We start from the raw sequence: 24,448 nt of genomic DNA, 5'->3' as shown, positions 1-24,448 counted from the left end.
ACCGCTGAAACTTAATCTTCCTTTGTGTTGCTTCAATACCTTTACTTTGATTTATTGCTTTATGAGCTAACTCTTATGCAAGACTTATTGATGCTTGTCTTGAAGTACTATTCATGAAAAGTCTTTGCTTTATGATTCACTTGTTTACTCATGTCATTACCATTGTCTTGATCGCTGCATTTATTACATATGTTTACAAATAGTATGATCAAGATTATGATGGCATGTCACTTCAGAAATTATCTTTGTTATCGTTTTACCTGCTCGGGACGAGCAGAACTAAGCTTGGGGATGCTGATACGTCTCCAATGTATCGATAATTTCTTATGTTCCATGCTACATTATTGATGATATCTACATGTTTTATGCACATTATATGTCGTATTTACGCATTTTCTGGAACTAACTTATTAACAAGATGCCGAAGAGCCGATTCTTGTTTTCTACTGTTTTTGGTTTCAGAAATCCTAGTAAGGAAATATTCTCGGAATTGGACGAAATCAACGCCCAGGTTCCTATTTTGCCCGGAAGCATGCAGAACACCTGAGAGCCGTCAGAGAGGAGCCACGTGGGGCCCACACATGGTGGCGGCGCGGCCCTGGCCCTGGCCGCGCCGCCCTAGTGTCTGGTCCCACCAGACCCCTTTCGAGGCTTCCCTTTCGCCTACAAATAGCCTCCGTCGCGAAACCCCCAGTACCGAGAGCCACGATACGGAAAACCTTCCAGAGACGCCGCCGCCGCGAATCCCATCTCGGGGGATTCAGGAGATCGCCTCCGGCACCCTGCCGGAGAGGGGATTCATCTCCCGGAGGACTCTACACCGTCATGGTCGCCTCCGGAGTGATGAGTGAGTAGTTCACCCCTGGATTATGGGTCCATAGCAGTAGCTAGATGGTCGTCTTCTCCTAATTGTGCTTCATTGTTGGATCTTGTGAGCTGCCTAACATGATCAAGATCATCTATCTGTAATACTATATGTTGTGTTTGTCGGGATCCGATGGATAGAGAATACTATGTTATGGTGATTATCAATCTATTGTTTATGTGTTGTTTATGATCTTGCATGCTCTCCGTTATTAGTAGAGGCTCTGGCCAAGTTTTTGCTCTTAACTCCAAGAGGGAGTATTTATGCTCGATAGTGGGTTCATGCCTTCATTGACACCTGGGACAGGTGACGAGAAAGTTCTAAGGTTGTGATGTGCTTGTTGCCACTAGAGATAAAACATTGATGCTATGTCTAAGGATGTAGTTGTCGATTACATTACGCACCATACTTAATGCAATTGTCCGTTGCTTTGCAAGTTAATGCGAAAGGGGTTCGGATGATAACCTTGAAGGTGGACTTTTTAGGCATAGATGCAGTTGGATGGAGGTCTATGTACTTTGTCGTAATGCCCAATTAAATCTCACTATATTTATCATATCATGTATATGCATTGTTATGCCCTTCTCTATTTTGTCAATTGCCCGACTGTAATTTGTTCACCCAACATGCTTTTATCTTATGGGAGAGACACCTCTAGTGAACTGTGGACCCCGGTCCTATTCTTTACATCGCATACAATCTACTTGCAATACTTGTTTTACTATTTTCTTCGAAAACAATCATCTTCCACACAATACTTGTTAATCCTTTGTTACAGCAAGCCGGTGAGATTGACAACCTCAACTGTTTCGTTGGGGCAAAGTACTTTGGTTGTGTTGTGCAGGTTCCACGTTGGCGCCGGAATCCTTGTTGTTGCGCCGCATCACATTTCGCCACCATCAACCTTCAACGTGCTTCTTGGCTCCTCCTGGTTCGATAAACCTTGGTTTCTTTCTGAGGAAAAACTTGCCACTGTGCGCATCATACCTTCCTCTTGGGGTTCCCAACGGACTTGTACATTTGCGCGCATCAAAAATACATAAAACCACCCGTTTGTTTGCCCCAACAACATCGATAAAAGAATTCAGGCCCAAAGTGAACTTGCTAAAGTGTCGGTCAATGTACATCCATTGCCGATTCATCTGCATGATATAATTAAATTTATCAAAAATCATTACAGAACATCATGATTAGTGAAATGATGTATATATAATACACATGCATTTTATCAATGACAGATAAAAGGATAAAGCTGTTAACCTCGATGGAGAAGGAAAAAGACAGGACCAAGCTTTAAGTGTGGCTTGTTTTGTGTGAATTGAAGTGGCAAAAAATCTTAGGCATTTCATCGAACACCTCTTATGCATATGAAGAGGGCAAAGCAATATACAACTCTCTTGTGCTACGAAGTGGAAAATGCTAAGTGTGGCTCATACTTGAACAGGGCAAGGTATATATAGCCAGATGTGCATTTAGTCCCGGTTGGTAAGGAAAACCGGGACTAAAGGGTAGACATTTGGTCCGGTTACTAATACCAACCGGGACTAAAGAGGATCGGGGCCTGGCACGACCTAAAGCGCTCTGCTGCAACCCCTTTAGTCCCGATTTGTAATACAAATCGGGACCAAATGCCACAAACGAACCGGAACCAGAGGGTGGCGTCACGCCGCGTCGGTCAAACCGGGACCAATGACACCCACTGGTGCCGGTTCATTTTAAAACCAGGTCTAAAGCTTCGGGGGCGAAATCCATGTTTTCTACTAGTGTGGGCTTCATTTTTCATTTTCGTTCACTGAGAATTGCTGCACGAAATACACTATAAAGGACGAAATAGTGGACGTGAAAAGTAAAACAAATCGAGTGGACATTAGTTACTTTGAAATATTCCTGATGATCACCTATTATTTTAATTTTTCTCGTTGAATGTACGAATCTCGTACATTTATTTATTTATTTATTTTTAAGAGTCGTGTGCCTTTGTCTTAAAGAGTAATCATGCATGTCAAGTGGAGAGGGATGGTCGTCACCTTGATCGAGGTCGGGAGGTCGCGACCATGCGCGAGCACGGCGGCGGAGGCCGCGACGGCGAGGTTGATGAGAGCGGCACCGAGCCGAGCTATCGATGACGGGTCAGAGTGCGATCGAGCTGTTGTGTCAGCTGCAGAGATATGGGGAATGGGGAGTGGATGAACGTATAAAAAGGCAGTTGCGCGAGCTGTGCAGTTTTTTCTTCCAGTTCGTTTGAATCGTGTTTTCAATTGAGGCGACGTGGTGAACTGGGCAATACCAACTGTTCAGCATTCGCTGATTTTTTTTTTCCTGAGGCAAAAGCTTTGGATCATTTATTAATTAATTAAGAAAAAAGTGTTCAATTTCTAAGAGAAAACTGGGTGAAAATCACAATAGCAACAACAAAACAACAACACACCTAAATTAATACACACACGGGGCCTAAAAGAGACCTGATCACCTGAACTATAAGGTCACACCCACCCTAGCCAACACAAGGGCCATAAGGCGACGTGAGCGAACACTCCAAACACGGAAAAGACAGGACATCAATCAGCTGCAGAATCAGGGTAGCCGGGTAAGCAACAACCATTGTGGCGAGGAAATCACAAACCTCTCTGATGACGACGGCTCCGGACACCTTTGCCAATGGTCCAGACATCAACCCCATCATTAAAAGAACCCACATGCATGTCGGATCAACTCGAGATGGAAGCGTCAACGCCACCACTCTTCTCAAAGCCAAGTGTCTTAGTCGGAAGAGAAGCCCCAACCGAGCCTAACACCACAGATGAAACCCCACACAACTCATGTAGCTCTAGTGTGATCCGAAGTACCGGTGCCAAGATCTCATCAAAATGCTCGCTCTCAGAGACAGCCGACACAACAGGTTGGGGCGACCGAGAAGGACTTCTTCGAGGAGACGAACAACTATAGAGATGATATTTCTCAATCTCGGATGACTTCTGCTCAACGGAGCCAAGCTGCCCACCAGAAGAACATGCATTTGTAGGCTCCAAAGAAACACCAACACATGCTAACAACATATTGAGACTTGCAACTTCTTCATGAAGGGGGAGAGATGCCTCCTTGACGCGGTTAGCAGCCAACTGCGCAAGCTCCAAGCGCAGCAAGGAAAACTGACACTGATGAACATGGACAGTGGGGAGGAGCCTCGGATGCGCACTTAGAAGAAGCTGACATTTTAGCCCACGCAATGCTTTTTCCGCGTGATCGTAGGTGTTGGATTTGGAAGCTCGAAACTGGAGATATGTGTTGGGATTCGTAGCATAGAAAACAAAAAATTTCCTACCGCAAGAACGAACAACAAGCCAAGATCTAATCTAGTAGATGGGAGCAACGAGGTGAAGATCAACATACCCTCGAAGATCGCTAAGCGTTAACGAGATAAATCTCGTGGTGGATGTAGACGATCACTTGCCGCTTTCAAAAGCGCGTAGAAGATCTTGACGGTGCCACAAACGGGCAGCACCTCTGCACTTGGTCACACGTACGGTGTTGATGACGACGTCCTTCTCCCCGTTCCAGCGGGCAGCGGATATAGTAGATCCTCCTCGGAATCCCGCCAGCACGACGGCGTAGTGATGGTGGTGGTGGAGATCTCCGGCAGGGCTTCGCCTAAGCGTTGTGGGAGAAGATGGAGGAGGAGAGAGGCTAGGGTTTGGGAGAGAAGGGGGTAGGAGCGCCGGCCAGGGCCCCCCTATGGTGGTGCGGCCAAGTACAAGGCTGCCCCATCCCTCTCCTCCTCATTATAAAGGTGGAACCCCAAGGGTTTTCCCAAAGTCTTCGAATAAGACCCCAATTCAAAAACTGCCATATGGACAAAACCTAGAGGGACAGGGACTCTCCCCTTCCCCCCTTGTTGGCCGGCCAAGGAGGTGGAGTCCTCCATGGACTCCACCCTCCCACTTGGTTGGCTGGTTGGGTTTGGTGGAGTCCAACCAGGACTCCACCTTCCATGGTGATTTCATCCGGAAGGTTCTAGAACATTCTAGCGCCTTCCATAAATGCACCGGATCATTTCCAAACTTGGAAAGTGACTTCCTATATATGAATCTTATTCTCCGGACCATTCCGGACCTCCTCGTGATGTCCCGGATCCCATCCGAGACTCTGAACAAAATTCGAACTCCATTCCATATTCCATATCTACTTAAAACGACATCAAACCTTAAGTGTGTCACCCTGCGGTTCGTGAACTATGTAGACATGGTCGAGACTCCTCTCCGACCAATAACCAATAGCGGGATCTGGAGATCCATAATGGCTCCCACATATTCAACGATAACTTAGTGATTGATTGAACCATTTACATACGATACCGATTCCTTTGTCACGCGATATTTTACTTGTCCGAGGTTTGATCATCGGTATCTCCATACCTTGTTCAACCTCGTATCCGACAAGTACTCTTTACTCGTACCGTGGCATATCATCTCTTGTGAACCAGTCACATGCTTGCAAGCTAATCAGACGATATTCCACCGAGAGGGCCCAGAGTATATCTCTCCGTCATCGGGATGGACAAATCCCACTCTTGATCCATATGCCTCAACTCACACTTTCCGAATACTTAATCCCATCTTTATAACCACCCATTTACGCAGTGGCGTTTGATGTAATCAAAGTACCCTTCCGGTATAAGTGATTTACATGATCTCATGGTCGAAGGACTAGGTAACTATGTATCGGAAGCTAATAGCAAATTGAAATTAATGACGTGATCTTATGCTACGCTTAATTGGGTGTGTGTCCATTATATCATTCATCCAATGACATAACCTTGTTATTAATAACATCAAATGTTAATGATCACGAAACCATAATCGTCTATTAATCAACAAGCTAGTTATACAAGAGGCTTACTAGGGACTCCTTGTTATTTACATAACACACATGTATCAATGTTTCGCTTAATACAATTATAGCATGGTATGTAAACATTTATCATAAACTCAAACATATATTATAATAACCACTTTATTATTGCCTCTTGGGCATATCTCTAACAGTCTCCCACTTGCACTAGAGTCAATAATCTAGTTCACATTTGTAAAGATATAACACCTTGGCCTTCTGGTGCTTATCATGTTTTGCTCACGGGAGAGGTTTTAGTCAACGGATCTGACACGCTCAGAAACGTATGTATTCTGCAATTCATTTGCGTCTCTACGCATCACTCATTTTCCAAATGAGTCGGCATTAATTATGTATGCTTAGTCCTCTGGTGAAACCTTAATTCCGCGGTCTGAAATAAGTCACTAATATTGTCACACACAATATAGGTTCAAAGTTCTGACACTATCGGAACTACATCAATTTCTTAAAGAACTTCTTGACTTAACATCCTCAGTCATTGTTAAAACAATGACATCCTCTGCCTTTGTTTTGTAGAATCCGTCATAATATTTAGAACTCATCTAAATCTAGCATAGATATCTTCTAGCTCATTGTGCTACCTTTTAAACAACACTTAGCCTAATTGAGATTAAAATTTTATTTTTATATGTGACCAAACTAATATCGGTGTAATACCTTACAGCGATTTGTTTGTCATTACCCCATATAAAACTATATATATCCTTGGTTCTTCTAAAGCACCCAGGGATATTCTTACTGTCGTCCAATGATCATCACATGAATCATTCTGGTATATGCTCATAACACTTTAGCATAGGACATCTGATTTTATACATATTATTCGTGATCTAAAATCACTCATGTGTTTTTACTCATCGAGTGTCAAATACACTCAAGTCTTGTTAAACATTCACATGAAAAGAACACCTTCTTAATATTTTTATATTCAACTACTTCAATATTCATTCTATGTACTTTAACTTAAACTTATTATGTGTTTCAATCTATCTTCATAGATCTTGACACTAAATATGTTTCAATACATATCCTTTCATTGATGTTAATTCTCAATGAAACATTTTTAATCAATTATATAATTACACTATTTATAATCAACGATATGTCATCTACATAAAGTATTACAAATATGCCTCAGCACTCCCACTTAATTTCTTGCAAATGCAAGCATCTTCATCGTTCCCGATGAAATCAAAACTCCTTTAATATTTCATCTGGTGAAGATTCCAACTCCGTGATACTTACTTCATCCAGTGAAGTTTGTATACCTATCTAGTATTCCACGGACTAGCAAAACTCTTTGGTTTGTATCTAGTATACATCCTTCATACACACTTCTAGTAAGGAATATATTTCTGCCATCCTACTATCATATCTCATAAAAGAAATATGTAGCGATTACTAGAATAATCCACATAGACTATAAGCATCGCTACGGAAGATCTAATCTTATCGTAGTCAACTCTTTGAACTTTATTGTAAACAACTTTTCGACAAGTCGAGCTTCTTCAAGGATATTCCATCCAAGTCCATCAATTTTATAGATCCATTTACTTTCAAAAAGTAATCACCTATCTTGGATTTCATGGCGCATAGCCATTTTAACGGAGTCAGGGCCCATCATAACTTTTTTGTGTGTAGTTGGTTTATCATTGTTCAAAATCAATCCTTTGTCCACAAATCATTTATTTGATCAAAAAGTAAACCACATCTACAAGGTTCAATAAGTACTTTGATCTCCATGACTATAACACTTTGTAGACATGGGAGCCATGATCTTCGTAGCTGCTTCTAGAACCATTTCCGAGGCTGTGCTACTCTGATCATCATGCTCAGGTTCATGAACCTTATCAAGTTCCATTGTCCTCCCACTCAAATACTTCACTAGAAACAATTTCTTGGAAATAAGTAAGAAACATCGACAAACACTTTTGTCATTGAATCCATAGTGGAAATATTTCCCAATCAATTCTCTGGGATAACCAACAAAGATATTCATCCGATTTTGGTAGTAAACTTATTTACTTATGCTATGCATACCAAAATTTTAAGAAAGGACTATTAGGGTTTATACCCATGCCATAACTCATATGGTGTCATTTCAACGGATTATGATGACGCTCTATTTAGTGTAAAAAGCGGTAGTCTCCAAAGCATAATCCAGAAAAATATAATGGCGTCATTTTATTTTATCTCATCATTAATCCAACAAGGTTTGGATACGTTTCTCGGATACTCCATCATCATTATGATACTCCAAGAAACGTGAGTTGTAGAACAATTTCATAACTCTCTTAGATGTTTGCTAAAACTCGTAATTCAAATATTTCCACCATGATCCAATCATAGATATTTGACTTTTCTATTACGATGATTTCCACTTCATGCTGAAATTTATTTGAATCCATTCAAATGTTTCAAACTTCTTCCTTATCGAATATATCCACATATATATACTGAATTCATTGTTGGAAGTTTTCATGAAGTAGAAGAATCTCCCGCACACAACTTTGCCCAGTGAACCACATATATCATCATGTATGTTTCCACTAAGTTAGTTGCCCGTTCAACTCTTGGCCTATGAACGGTATTTCAGTCATTCTCTTTAGAAGAGATTTGAAAGCGCCAAACGATTCAAAAATCAAATGACTCCAAAAATCCATTTGCATGGAGTTCCTTCATGTGTTCCTTTCTAACATGACCTAAATGGCGGTTCCACTAATAAATGGAATTCACATCATTTGCCTTATGGCATTTTAGCGTCAGTGCTATGTATGTGTGTTTCACCATAAAAATTTATAATAACTTATCCATCATACATGGAATGCTGTTATAATTTGAACAACTCATTGTTTTCATTTAACCAGAACAAGATAACAATTATAAAGTTCTTTATTATAAATCTGAAGGGCTAGGTAGAATGCCAACGACGAACACAATAACACTTTATTTTGTTCCAGACGTGCATTCATACCTTATTCCTTGTCAGTCACTTAGGCCATTGTATTCTTGTATTGCGTTGTTTTGTATGACACCTCATACCAACCAATATGGTACAAATACCCAAAAATTTCATTGTGTGACCAAACAAAGAATACATTCATAACATGTATATCATCTATATACACCTGAGCTAGACCTTCTAATCTTTTCTTTCTTTCTGTCAAAATCCTTTTTGTGGTTTCTCTTTTAGCTTTTCTCATTCTCAGAAAACACTTCATCTTTAATAACTTCTAGGTCCATTGGTCAAATACCAATAACCTTGAGGTTCTTACTTTGAAGTTGATCATCACATGACAAGTGTTCCAGATTTCACTATTAGTAACTTTTAATGTGATGAACAATTTCACTCATAATTTTATCCATCAAATCATGACGACTTTCCGAGACCATGTCTGTACATGCTAGGCTCGTAAAGTTTAACCTTAGTATTCGCATGTGCAAATCTGGCTTGCACCCGTTTGTATGCACTCGTAGAATCTATAACACCCGATCATCACGTGATGCTTCGAAACGACGAGTCTTAGCAACGGTGCATACTAAGGACGATCACTTCATGGATATGCGAATATCGTTAGTGCCCAAATAGTTGGAGAATTGGGACGTCTAGCGTCTTCAACCATCGTACATTCCCATAAAACTTATGAGTTTATGTAGTCTCACTAGATTATATTCTATCATCTTGCAATAAGGTCTTAGATATTACATATATATCGTACCTCGCTTATTTCTGAAAACAAAATTTCCAGCTCCTTACTTTTCAAACGGATTTGAACTTCAAGTTTCATGGAGACAAGATGATTTTAGGTACTAACTGAAACCATTGTTCTTTGAATCAACAATGTGAGGTTTACTAAAAGTTTGCAATAGGACTTAATCATTTCTTGATTCTTTAACAATACGGTATCAGTCCGTGAAGTTACTTGTCAGACTTAACAGTATTTCTATCTCAATTACAAGACTAGCGCATGGTAGAAAACGGATGCCAATTCTACAAATTTAATTCAAAATACTATTCAGACTATGTTCATGATAATTAGTTCAAGTTTTAATTTAATTACTAATGAACTCCCACTTAGTACAACATCCCTCATAGTTGTTAAGTGGCACATGATCCACATCCACTACACCAAAACCGATCATCGCGTGAGATGATGTAGCTTCAATGGTGAACATCAACATGTTGATCATATCATCCATATGACTCGTGTTCAACTTTTCGGTTTCCGTTGTCCCGAGGCCATGTCTGTACATGCTAGGCTCGTCAAACAAACCCAAGTATTTCCGCGTGTGCAACATGGCTTACACCCGTTGTATGTGAACGTAGAATCTATCACATCCGATCATCATGAGATGCTTCAAAACGACGAACTGTAGCAACGGTGCATACGAGGGGAGAACACTTTATTATCTTGATATTAATGTGAGGGATCATCTTATAATGCTACCGTCGCGATCTAAGCAAGATAAGAAGCATAAAGGATTAACATCACATGCAATTCATATGTGATATGATATGGCCCTTTAGTCTTTGCGCCTTTGATCTTCATCTCCAAAGCACGGACATGATCTCCATCATCAACGGGCATGATCTCCATCATCGTCGGCGTAGCGTCAAGGTCCATGGCGCCGTCTTCATGGTTGTTCACCGTGTGTAGCAACTATTACAACTACTTTGAAATAATACTACAACATGGAATATAAAGACAACCATAAGGCTCCTGCTGGTTGCCACAATACAATAATGATCATCTGATACATATTCATCATCACATCATGGCCATATCACATCACCAAACCCTGCAAAACCAAGTTAGACGCCTCTAATTTGGTTTGCATATTTTATGTGGTTTAGGGTTTTCGAGTAGGATTCAATCTACCTACGAACATGAACCACAACGGTGATACTAGTGTTGTCAATAGAAAGAGTAGATTGAATCTTCACTATGGTGAGAGAGACAGACACCCGCAAAGCCACTTATGCAATACAAGTTGCATGTCGAGCGTGGAGCAAGTCTCATGAACGCGGTCATGTAAAGTTAGCCCGGGCCGCTTCATCCCACCATCCCGCAAGATGCAAAGTACACGAACTAAAGACAACAAAAGCATCAACGCCCACAAAACCATTGTGTTCTACTCGTGCAACCAATCTATGCATAGACACAACTCTGATGCCAGTGTTGGGATTCGTAGCATAGAAAACAAAAAATTTCCTACCGCAAGAATGAACAACAAGACAAGATCTAATCTAGTAGATGGGAGCAACGAGGTGAAGATCAACATACCCTCGAAGATCGCTAAGCGTTAACGAGATAAATCTCGTGGTGGATGTAGACGATCACTTGACGCTTTCAAAAGCGCGTAGAAGATCTTGACGGTGCCACAATCGGGCAGCACCTCCGCACTCGGTCACATGTACGGTGTTGATGACGACGTCCTTCTCCCCGTTCCAGCGGGCAGCGGATGTAATAGATCCTCCTCGGAATCCCGCCAGCACGACGGCGTGGTGACGGTGGTGGTGGAGATCTCCGGCAGGGCTTCGCCTAAGCGCTGTGGGAGAAGATGGAGGAGGAGAGAGGCTAGGGTTTGGGAGAGAAGGGGTAGGGGCGCCGGCCAGGGGCCCCCTATGGTGGTGCGGCCAAGTACAAGGCTGCCCCCTCCCTCTCCTCCTCATTATATAGGTGGAACCCCAAGGGTTTGCCCAAAGTCTTCGAAGACCCCAATTCAAAAACTGCCATATGGACGAAACCTAGAGGGACAGGGATGTTGGAGATATGCCCAAGAGGCAATAATAAAATGGTTATTATATATCTTTGTGTTTATGATAAATGTTTACATACCATGCTATAATTGTATTAATCGAAACATTGATACATGTGTGTTATGTAAACAACAAGGAGTCCCTAGTAAGCCTCTTGTATAACTAGCTAGTTGATTAATAGATGATCAAGGTTTCATGATCATGAACATTGGATGTTATTAATGACAAGGTTATGTCATTGATGAATGATGTAATGGACATACACCCAAATAAGCGTAGCATAAGATCACGTCATTAAGTTCAGTTTGCTATAAGCTTTCGATACATAGTACCTAGTCCTTCGACCATGAGATCATGTAAATCACTTATACCGGAAGGCTACTTTGATTACATCAAACGCCACTGCGTAAATGGGTGGTTATAAAGGTGGGATTAAGTATTCGGAAAGTATGAGTTGAGGCATATGGATCAACGATGGGATTTGTCCATCCCGATGACGGATAGATATACTCTGGGCCCTCTTGGTGGAATGTCGTCTAATTAGCTTGCAAGCATATGAATGGTTCATAAGAGACCACATACCACGGTATGAGTAAAGAGTACTTGTCAGAGACGAGGTTGAACAAGGTATCGTGATACCGATGATCAAACCTCGGACAAGTAAAATATCGCGTGACAAAGGGAATCGGTATCGTATGTAAATGGTTCAATCGATCACTAAGTTATCGTTGAATATGTGGGAGCCATTATGGATCTCCAGATCCCGCTATTGGTTATTGGTCGGAGACCATGTCTGCACAGTTCACGAACCGTAGGGTGACACACTTAAGGTTTGATGTCGTTGTTATCACCAGTATTTGACCAAGCCAGAGGTGGGCCGCGATCAAGACGAATTTGAAGATATATGCGTGGAGAGATATGTAAATCGGCCTTGTGTGTCAAGTTTGGGCTAGTTAGCCCGTGTATCTTTACTTAGTAGGTTACGTAGAGTTTGTCTCGTGCACGGTTTAGTGCACGCCCGCATTAGAAAGTCCCCTGGACTATAAATATGTACCTAGGGTTTATGGAATAAACAACAACCAACGTTCAACACAAACCAATCTCGGCGCATCGCCAACTCCTTCGTCTCGAGGGTTCCTCCGGTAAGCACCATGCTGCCTAGATCGCATCTCGCGATCTAGGCAGCACGAGCCTGCCTAGTTGTTCATGCGTTGCTCGTATCGAAGCCTTTTTGATGGCGAGCAACGTAGTTATCGTAGACGCGTTAGGGTTAGCATCGTTCTTAGCATCATATGCTTGCGTAGTGCAATCCTAGCGCGTCTAGCCGTCCTTGTGCCTCATCATGGGTGCAGGGGCGGCACCCCGCCTGATCTTTATTTAGTAGATCTGATCCGTTATGGTCGATCCTTGATTCATCAAGGATTAGTTTAATATCTGCAATAGTTAGGCCTTACAAAGGGTTGGAGGATCCAGCGGCATGCAGGGTGTAGTTTGCTGCCCCTAGACGAGACGTTCCGAGGATCAACCTAGTGTTGGTTTTTAGGCCTTGTCTAGGGCTGGCTTACGTTTACCGTGCGTGAGCGCGAGGCCCAATCGTGAGTAGGATGATCCGATTATGCGGTGAAAACCCTAGATCGTCGTGGATCTCATACGCTTTATATTGATCAAGCGGGACCACCATATATTCGGCCACCTTGGACGAATCATGGGTGAATCGGCTCCCCGAGCCGATTCACGGGACAACCCGAGAGCCGATCGAGGCTCGTATTTAACGTGTACGTGTGTGCCCTGCGAGAAACTAAGCGAGGCATCATCCACACCTTCCCGACCAGGTATAGGTCAGGTGGCACGCCCTTGCGACCCGGCATCGGCGCGCGACCAGGGAGGCTTTGCGGGCCGTCGCTCTGAGGGACTGGGGCCAGCCGCAGCCCTAGTCATTCCCGGCTCTACCGTGTTGGCCAGTCGCTGCCCGCCGGTGGGTTTCTGACGCCAACACATTCTGGCACGCCCGGTGGGACAAATCTTCAACGACAACCATCTCGCTATCCACATCAGAGATGGCGAAAGACACCATACCGTCTTCATCAGAAGTGGCAGAAGAAACTCCGGTCACGTACGGGGATCTCACTGGCGAGCTCAAGAAGAAGTACGACGAGATCAAGTCCGCCCTCGAAGCCGACCTAATCGGCTCTTTCCACGAGACCCGCTCCCATGGCATCGGATGGAAGGGGTTCACACCGAAGGCGCGCTTGATGGAGTGGACCTGTCCACCCCGTCCGAAGAACGCACCAGGTCGCTGCGTCGGAGATCAACTTCATGGTGGCTCATTCGCTGCACCGCCATTCTGAGAGCCTGGTGAATACGTTGGAGCGCGTCGCGCTGCGCGTGATCCAGGAGATCATGAGCCATCAGTACTCTCCGTCAGGACCAGCCCTAGGGACTCACCAAGGGGAAGCGCTGCTCCATTCCCGTCCCCCGCTGCCATTCGCGTTGGCAGCGCCCGAAGCGCCGAACTCATCGGCTTTTGTCGTCTACAAGATTGGTGGTGACCCCGGTGACTACCGGTTCCTACGGGACGCGCCCAAGGAGATCCCGCACGGATACGCATGTGCATACGTGCCGGATCGCAGCACACGGGCACCCTCGAACCAGGTTGCTATAGCAGGGACTTCTGGGGCAACAGGAGGAGCGTCGGAGGCAGACCCTGAGAAGCAAACGTGGCTAGCTAAATACGCCACCCCGACAAAGCTCCCGAGCCCAGCTCCCTGCAGTTGGCTCAGAACCAGAGAAACAGGCGTGGCTGGTTAAGTACGCCACTCCGACGAATCTTCAGGGTTCGGCACCTGCAGCCATCACCGCGGATCAAATTTGTACTATCCTGAAAGATCAGTTCGGCATGATGCCGAAGAGAAAGGCGATCGGCTATACCAAGCCGTACCCCAATGAGTACGAATTGATCCCGCTACCACCCAAATATCGGCTCCCGGACTTCACAAAGTTCAGCGGATCAGATGGCTCCAGCTCCATCGAGCATGTGAGCCGATATTTGGCACAACTGGGCATGATCTCAGCGTCAGATGAGCTGCGCGTGAGGTACTTCTCGCAGTCCCTCACAGGATCGGCTTTCGGATGGTACACGTCGCTGCCACCGAACTCAATCCAGACCTGGAAGCAGCTGGAAGAACGGTTCCACGAGCAATATCACTCAGAGGCTTCCGAGGCTGGCATTGCCGATCTAGCCCAAGTACGACAGAAGCGCGGAGAAACGGTGTCCGAATACATTCAGCGCTTCAGGACCGTTAGGAACCGATGCTATTCGGTTCATGTAAGCGAAAAGGAAGCGATCGAATTGGCGGTGGTGGGTCTATCATCATCGATCAAGGAAGTGGCCTCCCGGGCGGACTATCCTTCATTAGCACACATGGTGCGAAGTTGTCGGCATATGAGCAACGCCACCCGGATATCTACCAAGATAAATTCAAGCGCGTGGTTACCATGGTTGACGCAGGCGAAGATGAAGGTCCTACGGGAGAGCGAGAGGTCGCAGTAGCTGAGTGGACTCGAGCTGCAGGCCCAGTAACCTGCAAATGGGTAAAGCCACCAGGACCTCCAAGAGGGTTCGACTTCGACGTGACGAAAACCGAGCAGATTTTCGACCTCTTACTCGCGGAGAAGCACATAAAGGTACCCGAAGGCCACAAGTTTCCTACGGTGCAAGAGCTGAACGGAAAGCCATACCGCAAGTGGCATAACACGTTCACCCACACCACCAACGACTGCAGGGTGTGGCGTCGGCGGATCCAAGTGGCGATAGAAAATGGGCGATTAATTTTTAACCGATACGCCATGAAGGTCGACACACACCCCTTCCCCGCCGTCAACATGGTGGAGTTTACCCACCTTGGAGGGTGCCGGCCTGATTTCTCAGCCAACATCGGTATGGTAGAGCTTGGACACCGCTCTGAGAAGGACGGGGATGAGGACAGCTGCTCTCACAGCAAGGACGCAGAGGGGGCCGCTCCATGCGATCGGCTCCGTCAAGATGGCAAGCGCTACGTCACGGAGGGGGAAGTGAAGAACATAAGATACCAACGACCCCTCTCTGATCACCTCCTCAACAAGTATGTTAGTCGATATGACCAACGCCGGCGATACAACAACAATGATGAAAGAGGTCGTCTGACCAGAAACGACGAAAGGCATCACCGGCATAATCATGATGAGGAGCGACAGGAGCGCCATGGCAGGGAGCAGGACGATACGGACAGGCATTGGCATTGCCCCTTCTTCGGTACACTCGCTGGGATTCGGGAATGAGCCGATTACCAACAATCGGCAACTGCCCGTAATGCAACCGGAAGAAGAAGGAGACAGCCAACGTATCTGTGTTCGAGCGCTTAGGGCCTCTCCCACCGCAAAACAGACGGGCTGAGACCCCTCCGTTGGAAGATCTCGATGATTCAGAAGACGAAGGGGAATACGAAGAAGACAGGTGCCACCGTCCAAGGTGGTGCCCTGACGGTCTCAGCCATACACAAAAACGCAGGGTTCAGCGATTGCGCGGTCTGGAGGAAGCTGAAAGGATGTACTTGCATACGCTGAGGAAGGCGCGGCCTGATGCGGGCTGCGAAAGTCCGGAGGACCCCGGATGAGGAGGGGCTACCGCAAAGAAAAGAGTGGCGCCCCAAGCAAAAGAGAGCCGATGATGACACATCGGCTGGCACAAACATGGTGTTCATTCGTCCGGCGGGGTGTAGTGCTCCACGATTACACAGTGCACCCGACATGGATAACAGCAAGCACACCAACGTGCTAAAGTCCAGAGATTGGGCTGGTTTTATCCGCCGACATGGACGAGTAGCAAGACTACGTCAATAAGCAACATGGCGAGGCCGATCCTTGCGATCGGCCCTCCGAAACTGATGAAGGGATATTACAAAACCTTCACCGAACAAGCAACATGGAGGCCGATTCCGGCAATCGGCCCAAATTATCCTCACCATCCATTCTGCCTGGGATCAACGTTTGACCCAACAGGGACTACCTGAAGAGCCGATACCATCAATTCTCTTGACAGAATCGGCTCGGGGGGCACCTAGAGGGATAAAACACGAGGATATGAAATAATATTGAGTATGGGGGCCGATACGCAAATCGGCCTAAAATTTTTTAAAAAAAAAACATTTTTTTTACAGCCGATGCAAAGGCATCGACTTCAGAATTGAGAAGCAGCCGATGCATGGCCATCGACTCAAGAAATACAACTGTCAAACAGAAGGTCAGCCCTAGTGAATTATGAAGAGAAGCCACAATGCCACAATGGAAGAACTCCTCAAAGAGAGAGGTTTAACAGCTCAGATCTTCTCTTCAAGAACAGTGCTAAGGGCAGCTTGGGTGTCCAGATCAGGTTAAAGGTGGGTCGCATCAGATCCACCAAAAGAAGGGAGCCGATCTGACTCGCGAGGGCAAAGAGGCGCACTGAGGAAACTTGGGGGGCAGCCCACCTTGAAGGTTCTCTGCAAACCGATTTACGTGCAAATCGGCTGATTCTGCGTGATTAAGCCCAGGCTAATTCGGCTAAGTTTTGCTTTGGCCAAGACTCGGGGGGCAGCAGGCCTAGTAGATGTTCTGCCTTGCTCTATTTTCTTCGAGCCGATTGAGTTATCATCGGCTGATCCTTCCTTGCAACTTTCTTCATAAATGATGGGCATTGAAGAAGGGAAGGACGAGTTTCAAAGGACCGATGCGATGTTATCGGCTCATTACGCAGTGACAAAGGGGACGAATCGGTAAGGACAGCAGAAGAGAGAATCGGCTTAATTAAGCTCAGAAGAAATCGACAACATCAAATTGGGGAAAAGGAAAAGTTCTTCATTGATAGACAAGATTTCTTACATAAAGAGCTGATTGCTCTCAAAAGACTACTGCTGGTCCTATTCTATGGGCCGTCGCTGCCCTCATCGTCGCCTTCGTCGGCTGCCGTCGGCGCTGCTCCCGGCGGGTTCGTCGTCGCTCCAATGGCCGCCAACCGGGCCCTCGTCGTCTTCATCCTCTCCGTCGGCGTCGTCGTCGTCGCTGTCGAAGTCACTCAGATTTCCCGGCCAGGGGCAATGGCGCTTGGCCGGCGGCTCGTCGGAGGAGCTCTCATCGTCGTCTTCCTCCTCCTCTCCCTGCTCCCCTTCCTCCCCGGAAGAGGTGAAGTCGCAGGAGAAGTTGTCATCGTCGCTCTCCTCCACCGGTTCCCCAACGGCGAGGAAGCGGAGGTCACTCTCCCCGTCGGTCAAGGATTTGTCATCCTCGGACCATACGAAGGAGTCATGGTCCTTTTTGTCCCACTTCGTGGGGGCGAGGATATCGTACGCCGCCTGCGTACCCCACGAGGGCGTCTCCTCTCGGATAGGAGAGGACACGTGGGAGAGGTCCGATGAGGAAGAAGAAGAGGAGGACGAGGACATGGTGGCAGAGGAGGGTTTTTTTTTGGAGGCTAGTGCGAAGGGGATGAGGGAGACGACTGTTTGCTGCGGTTAAATAGAAGGGAGCATAGTAAAAATTCAATGCCACAGCAGTTCCCGAGGAGGTGGTGCCAGAACAGTCTAATCGCGCAGAGAAGTTGAGAAGGCAAGTTATCATGATGAAGGACTCGCGACGTTTACGCTTCGCCACGACATGACCCGACGAAAAGAGAGCATAATGATTTTGGAAATGTTATTTCCAAAACCAGGGGGGCATGTGTTATCACCAGTATTTGACCAAGCCAGAGGTGGGCCGCGATCAAGACGAATTTGAAGATATATGCGTGGAGAGATATGTAAATCGGCCTTGTGTGTCAAGTTTGGGCTAGTTAGCCCGTGTATCTTTACTTAGTAGGTTACGTAGAGTTTGTCTCGTGCACGGTTTAGTGCACGCCCGCATTAGAAAGTCCCCTGGACTATAAATATGTACCTAGGGTTTATGGAATAAACAACAACCAACGTTCAACACAAACCAATCTCGGCGCATCGCCAACTCCTTCGTCTCGAGGGTTCCTCCGGTAAGCACCATGCTGCCTAGATCGCATCTCGCGATCTAGGCAGCACGAGCCTGCCTAGTTGTTCATGCGTTGCTCGTACTGAAGCCTTTTTGATGGCGAGCAACGTAGTTATCGTAGACGCGTTAGGGTTAGCATCGTTCTTAGCATCATATGCTTGCGTAGTGCAATCCTAGCGCGTCTAGCCGTCCTTGTGCCTCATCATGGGTGCAGGGGCGGCACCCCGCCCGATCTTTATTTAGTAGATCTGATCCGTTATGGTCGATCCTTGATTCATCAAGGATTAGTTTAATATCTGCAATAGTTAGGCCTTACAAAGGGTTGGAGGATCCAGCGGCATGCGGGGTGTAGTTTGCTGCCCCTAGACAGGACGTTCCGAGGATCAACCTAGTGTTGGTTTTTAGGCCTTGTCTAGGGCTGGCTTACGTTTACCGTGCGTGAGCGCGAGGCCCAATCGTGAGTAGGATGATCCGATTATGCGGTGAAAACCCTAGATCGTCGTGGATCTCATACGCTTTATATTGATCAAGCAGGACCACCATATATTCGGCCACCTTGGACGAATCATGGGTGAATCGGCTCCCGAGCCGATTCACAGGACAACTCGAGAGCCGATCGAGGCTCGTATTTAATGTGTACGTGTGTGCCCTGCAGGAAACTAAGCGAGGCATCATCCACACCTTCCTGACCAGGTATAGGTCAGGTGGCACGCCCTTGCGACCCAGCATCGGCGCGCGACCAGGAGGCTTTGCGGGCCGTCGCTCTGAGGGACTGGGGCCAGCCGCAGCCCTAGTCATTCCCGGCTCTACCGTGTTGGCCAGTCGCTGCCCGCCGGTGGGTTTCTGACGCCAACAGTCGTTTAAGTAGATATGGAATCTAGAATGGAGTTCGAAGTTTTGTTCGGAGTCTCGGATGGGATCCAGGACATCACGAGGAGGTCCGGAATGGTCCGGAGAATAAGATTCATATATAGGAAGTCATATTCCAAGTTTGGAAATGATCCGGTGCATTTATGGCAGGTTCTAGAAGGTTCTAGAAAAGTCCGGAAGAAATCACCATGGAAAGTGGAGTCCCGGAGGGACTCCACCTTGCATGGCCGGCCAACCCTAAGGGGGAGGAGTCCCAGGTGGACTCCCCAAGGGTGGCCCGCCAACCCCCACAAGGAAGGGGTGGGAGTCCCACCTTGAGTGGGATTCCCCCCTTGGGTAGGTTTTATCCCTAAGGCAAGTTTTGGGTTCGGGTCTTATTCGAAGACTTGGAGTCCAACTCTTGGGGGTTTCCACCTATAAAAAGAGGGGCAAGGGGAGGGGGCCGGCCACTCAAAGCCATGAGTTGGCCGCACCCCCCTCTCTCCCCAAACCCTAGCCTCTCCTCCTCCACCACCTCTCCCGCATACGCTTAGGCGAAGCCCTGCCGGAGTTCTCCACCACCACCGCCACCACGCCGTCGTGCTGCCGGGATTCCGAGGAGGATCTATTACTTCCGCTGCCCGCTGGAATGGGGAGGAGGACGTCGTCTTCATCAACACCGTACGTGTGACCGAGTACGGAGGTGCTGCCCGATTGTGGCACCGTCAAGTTCTACTACGCGCTTTTGCAAGCGGTCAAGATCTTCTACGCGCTTTTGCAAGTCGCAAGTGATCGACTACGTCCACCACGAGATCTAATATCGTTAGGTTTTGGAAATCTTCGAGGGTTAGTCTCATGATCTTCTCGTTGCTACCATCTACTAGATTAGATCTTGGCTTGTGTTTTCGTTCTTGCGGTAGGAAGATTTTTGTTTTCTATGCTACGAATCCCAACAAGGGACTCTCCCCTTCCCCCCTTGTTGGCCGGCCAAGAAGGTGGAGTCCTCCATGGACTTCACCCTCCCACTTGGTTGGCTGGTTGGGTTTGGTGGAGTCCAACCAGGACTCCACCTTCCATGGTGATTTCATCCGGAAGGTTCTAGAACATTCTAGCGCCTTCCATAAATGCACCGGATCATTTCCAAACTTGGAAAGTGACTTCCTATATATGAATCTTATTCTTCGGACCATTCCGGACCTCCTCGTGATGTCCTGGATCCCATCCGAGACTCCGAACAAAATTCAAAACTCCATTCCATATCTACTTAAAACGACATCAAACCTTAAGTGTGTCACCCTACGGTTCGTGAACTATGTAGACATGGTCGAGACTCCTCTCCGACCAATAACCAATAGCGGGATCTGGAGATCCATAATGGCTCCCACATATTCCGCGATAACTTAGTGATCGATTGAACCATTTACATACGATACCGATTCCCTTTGTCACGCGATATTTTACTTATCCGAGGTTTGATCATCGGTATCTCCATACCTTGTTCAACCTCGTATCCGATAAGTACTCTTTACTCGTACTGTGGCATATCATCTCTTGTGAACCAGTCACATGCTTGCAAGCTAATCAGACGATATTCCACCGAAAGGGCCCAGAGTATATCTCTCCGTCATCAGGACGGACAAATCCCACTCTTGATCCATATGCCTCAACTCACACTTTCCGAATACTTAATCCCATCTTTATAACCACTCATTTACGCATTGGCGTTTGATGTAATCAAAGTACCCTTCCGGTATAAGTGATTTACATGATCTCATGGTCGAAGGACTAGGTAACTATGTATCGGAAGCTAATAGCAAATTGAACTTAATGACGTGATCTTATGCTACGCTTAATTGGGCGTGTGTCCATTATATCATTCATCCAATGACATAACCTTGTTATTAATAACATCCAATATTCATGATCACGAAACCATAATCATCTATTAATCAACAAGCTAGTTATACAAGAGGCTTACTAGGGACTCCTTGTTGTTTACATAACACACATGTATCAATGTTTCGCTTAATACAATTATAGCATGGTATGTAAACATTTATCATAAACTCAAATATATATTATAATAACCACTTTATTATTGCCTCTTGGGCATATCTCCAACAATATGGCGGGTGGCAGGTCAAATGCTAGATACTTTTAGGCAAATGATTCCATTTGGGTGACTGATTCAGGGTATAGATCGGCCGTTCCTCGTTCAGTCGCCTCTCTCTGGCCCATTTTCTCGTTTCTTCCACACTGGCCCAACTTCTGAACGCTCGCGAGCCCACCCAACCCATCATGTATGTCTTTCCGGCCCAACTTTCTACTAGCTAGCATGCATGTGTGTTTATTAGGGAGATGTTGCATACGCCTTCAAAATTGTAACAAAGTTGCACGAGTTTTGCTAATAATGCACATGTGAGATGTTTTAAGGTTTCCTTGGCGTTCTACTAGAAGTTTTTTTTTGTTTTCCCAAATATTTCAATATGTGCATAATTTATTTCAACATGTTGCTAGGGGGTGTGTTGTGTGGAAAACTTATTATGAGTTTTGTTGTGAAAACAAGATAACAAATGTTGCAACTTTGCTACAAGTGTTTTCTCGGACTTTTTTTATGAAGTTTACATGCTTTTCAAGAAACAGATTAACATATTAATTGTTTGTTGTAGCAGTTGTTGTTTTTGTTGAATAGTTAGTAATTTTTGTTGTCAATCAATCTGTAGCGAAACAAAGTATCATTAACCACTTTTCGTTGCTATGAACACATGTTTCTTTTGTTGTAACATGTTGCGGTTTTTTTGTTAAAAATGGTTGCTGATTTTAATTGTAAATCACTCTACAGCAAAAAAAAAGTTGTTGTTTAACCTCTTTTTTGTAACACTAATTTTTTAAAATGTTGTGGCACTTTTGTTATAATAGTGTATTTTCTCTTGTGGGTGTGATGAGAGATTTTTACTGCAACACTCTCTGTTCAAGTTGCAAATCACCACGGCGGCATTTTTATGTAAATATCGGGGTGGTCGGGGAAGTGGGATACACCGTTTCGTTTTAACTGAATAAGCTTGGACTACGGGTAGACTTCACAAAAACTGAGGGTCAAAATGCAAAATATTCGCTCCTGTTGTTTCTAGACGTTAGATCGCGATCCGACAACACCAACGGCAACCGATTTTCCAGCCCGTATCGGGCAACCGGTGCTGAGCCCTCGCCATACTTTTATGTGTGTCTACGTATTTTTCAGAATATGCTTGGGTCCTATTTTTAGCCAAAAACCAAAAAATGGCGATTATTATCGGGCCGAGGTGCTAGGACAGAAGAAACATTCCCACAATGAAACACATGGACACAGATCTGCCGACAATGAAAACATGGACAAATATCCAACAATTGGAGATGTCAGATGAACATCTTCTCTCATACAAAACCACCACGTACGGCGACGACTAGTCACTGACAACTCTCATCACAGCGCATACACATCACTCATCAGATCCCGATCGATTATTTCACCAGCAGCTGCACGAGCTGATCCAACACAAACAGCATCAGCGCACGTGCCGACGGCGGCCTCACGCGGATGCGGTGCCATCGACGGCGGAGCACTGGTCGACGACGGAGTCGAGCTTGTACGGCGAGACGTCGGTGGCGAGCCACTGCTCGACGGTGAACAGCTGCTGCGCGCAGCCCTTGTGCGGGCCGGTGACGGTGACCTCGACGTAGTTGCAGTACCAGCCGTGGTGGTCGCCGGTGCCGTCGGAGGCCAGCTTCATGCGGCAGGGCGCGGACGCCATGCAGGGCCCGCGGCCGCTGAAGATGTCGAGGTTGCTCCGCTCGAAGTAGGAGTGGCCCTCGCCCATGAGCCCGCCCCACGACGGCAGGCCCGTGATCTGGATGCCGCTGTTGTCGGCGGTGGTCAGCTCCAGCGTGATGTTGGAGTCCGTCCCGGCCTTCCAGATCGAACCCGTCCGGATGTACACCGTGTACACGCACTCGTAGCTGTCGCTGGCCACGCCGGCGGCGACCCTGGTCAGCTGCGCGCGGATCGACGTGGCAAGGTTAACGATGAGTATACGAGTTAAACAGCAATCGTGTCAAGAGAGAGGGAGGGTGGTCTGGTCACCTTGATCGGAGTCTGGAGGCCGCGGCCATGCGCGAGCGCGGCGGCGGAGGCCGCGACGGCGACGGCGAGGAGGAGAGCGGCGGCGAGCCGAGCCATGGATGATGATGGATCGGAGTGCGGTCGAGCTGGTGTGTGAGCTGCAGAGATTTTGGTGTGTGGGGACTGGGGAGTGGATCGTATAAAAAGGAAATGGTTGATGAGGCGGCGTGGGGCCTTAGAGCATCTCCACTCGTCTCCCCACAGAGCCCTCACGGCCACTTTTTTTCATCCGGACGGCCGAAAACACGCGCGACTGCCCCTCGGTTCCTCGTTTTGGTCCGGATTTGAGCCTATTTTCGTCCGGACTCCCCATGCCATCCTCGGTTTCCCGGGGTCTCCCGGGACTCCGGATGAAGCTAAACCAACCGTCCACGCCCACGTGTCTCCTCTTTCGTCCGGATTCCCCGAGCCATCCTCTTTTTCCCCGAGAAACGCCGCTTGGGGAGCACACGACTGGGAAACTACTCCTCCCCACGCCAAATCTTCCTCCAATCCGGACGAAAATTTCGCCGGATTTGGGCGTGGGGAGCGCCAACGAGTGGGGATGCTCTTAGCTGTCGGTCACCGTGGCGCCGATCCGATCCGGAAGATCTAAAAATTGTGCAATTTTTGTGCATGTTCGTCTGAATCGACCATTATTATTCAATGCAGGCGTCGTGCTGGACCTGGACAGGGCTGTGCCACCTGCTCCGCGATCGTTCATATACTGATTTATTTGACTTCAATCTGAACCATTGTTTGCTCACTCTCTTTCTCCCTCGCGTCAATTTAAACGCAACGGAAGGAGTACATGTGGCACAAATCCATGGAAATGAAACGAGATGCTCGAGTAGCAGGCACTGGATTTTGGATTACATTACAGTACAAAAGATGTTGTTGA

General features: G+C 46.5%; 1 protein-coding gene across 1 annotated transcript; it reads right to left on the bottom strand.

Moving 5' to 3' along the window:
- Nucleotides 1–22,722: 22,722 nt before the first annotated feature.
- Nucleotides 22,723–23,625, bottom strand: LOC124688379 (PLAT domain-containing protein 3-like). Its single transcript, XM_047222066.1, has 2 exons — nucleotides 23,530–23,625; nucleotides 22,723–23,440 (listed from the first exon to the last, which is right to left on the bottom strand). The coding sequence occupies exons 1-2, from the start codon at nucleotides 23,623–23,625 to the stop codon at nucleotides 22,979–22,981; spliced, it is 558 nt and encodes a 185-aa protein (XP_047078022.1). The 3' UTR covers nucleotides 22,723–22,978.
- Between the last annotated feature and the right edge of the window lie 823 nt (nucleotides 23,626–24,448).

Source organism: Lolium rigidum, chromosome 2, assembly GCF_022539505.1.
Source record: "Lolium rigidum isolate FL_2022 chromosome 2, APGP_CSIRO_Lrig_0.1, whole genome shotgun sequence".
Taxonomy (NCBI): domain Eukaryota; kingdom Viridiplantae; phylum Streptophyta; class Magnoliopsida; order Poales; family Poaceae; genus Lolium; species Lolium rigidum.
The sequence above is the reverse complement of the archived record's forward strand: the minus strand, read 5'-3'. Positions and strand labels throughout refer to the sequence as shown.

What these genes read in the sequence shown, in the direction of transcription:
- LOC124688379 (XM_047222066.1), bottom strand. Translation starts at nt 23,625, where the DNA reads ATGGCTCGGCTCGCCGCCGCTCTCCTCCTCGCCGTCGCCGTCGCGGCC. An exon ending in GCCTCCAGACTCCGATCAAG is followed by an intron (nt 23,441 to 23,529) that starts GTGACCAGACCA and finishes ATCCGCGCGCAG; the next exon opens with CTGACCAGGGTCGCCGCCGG.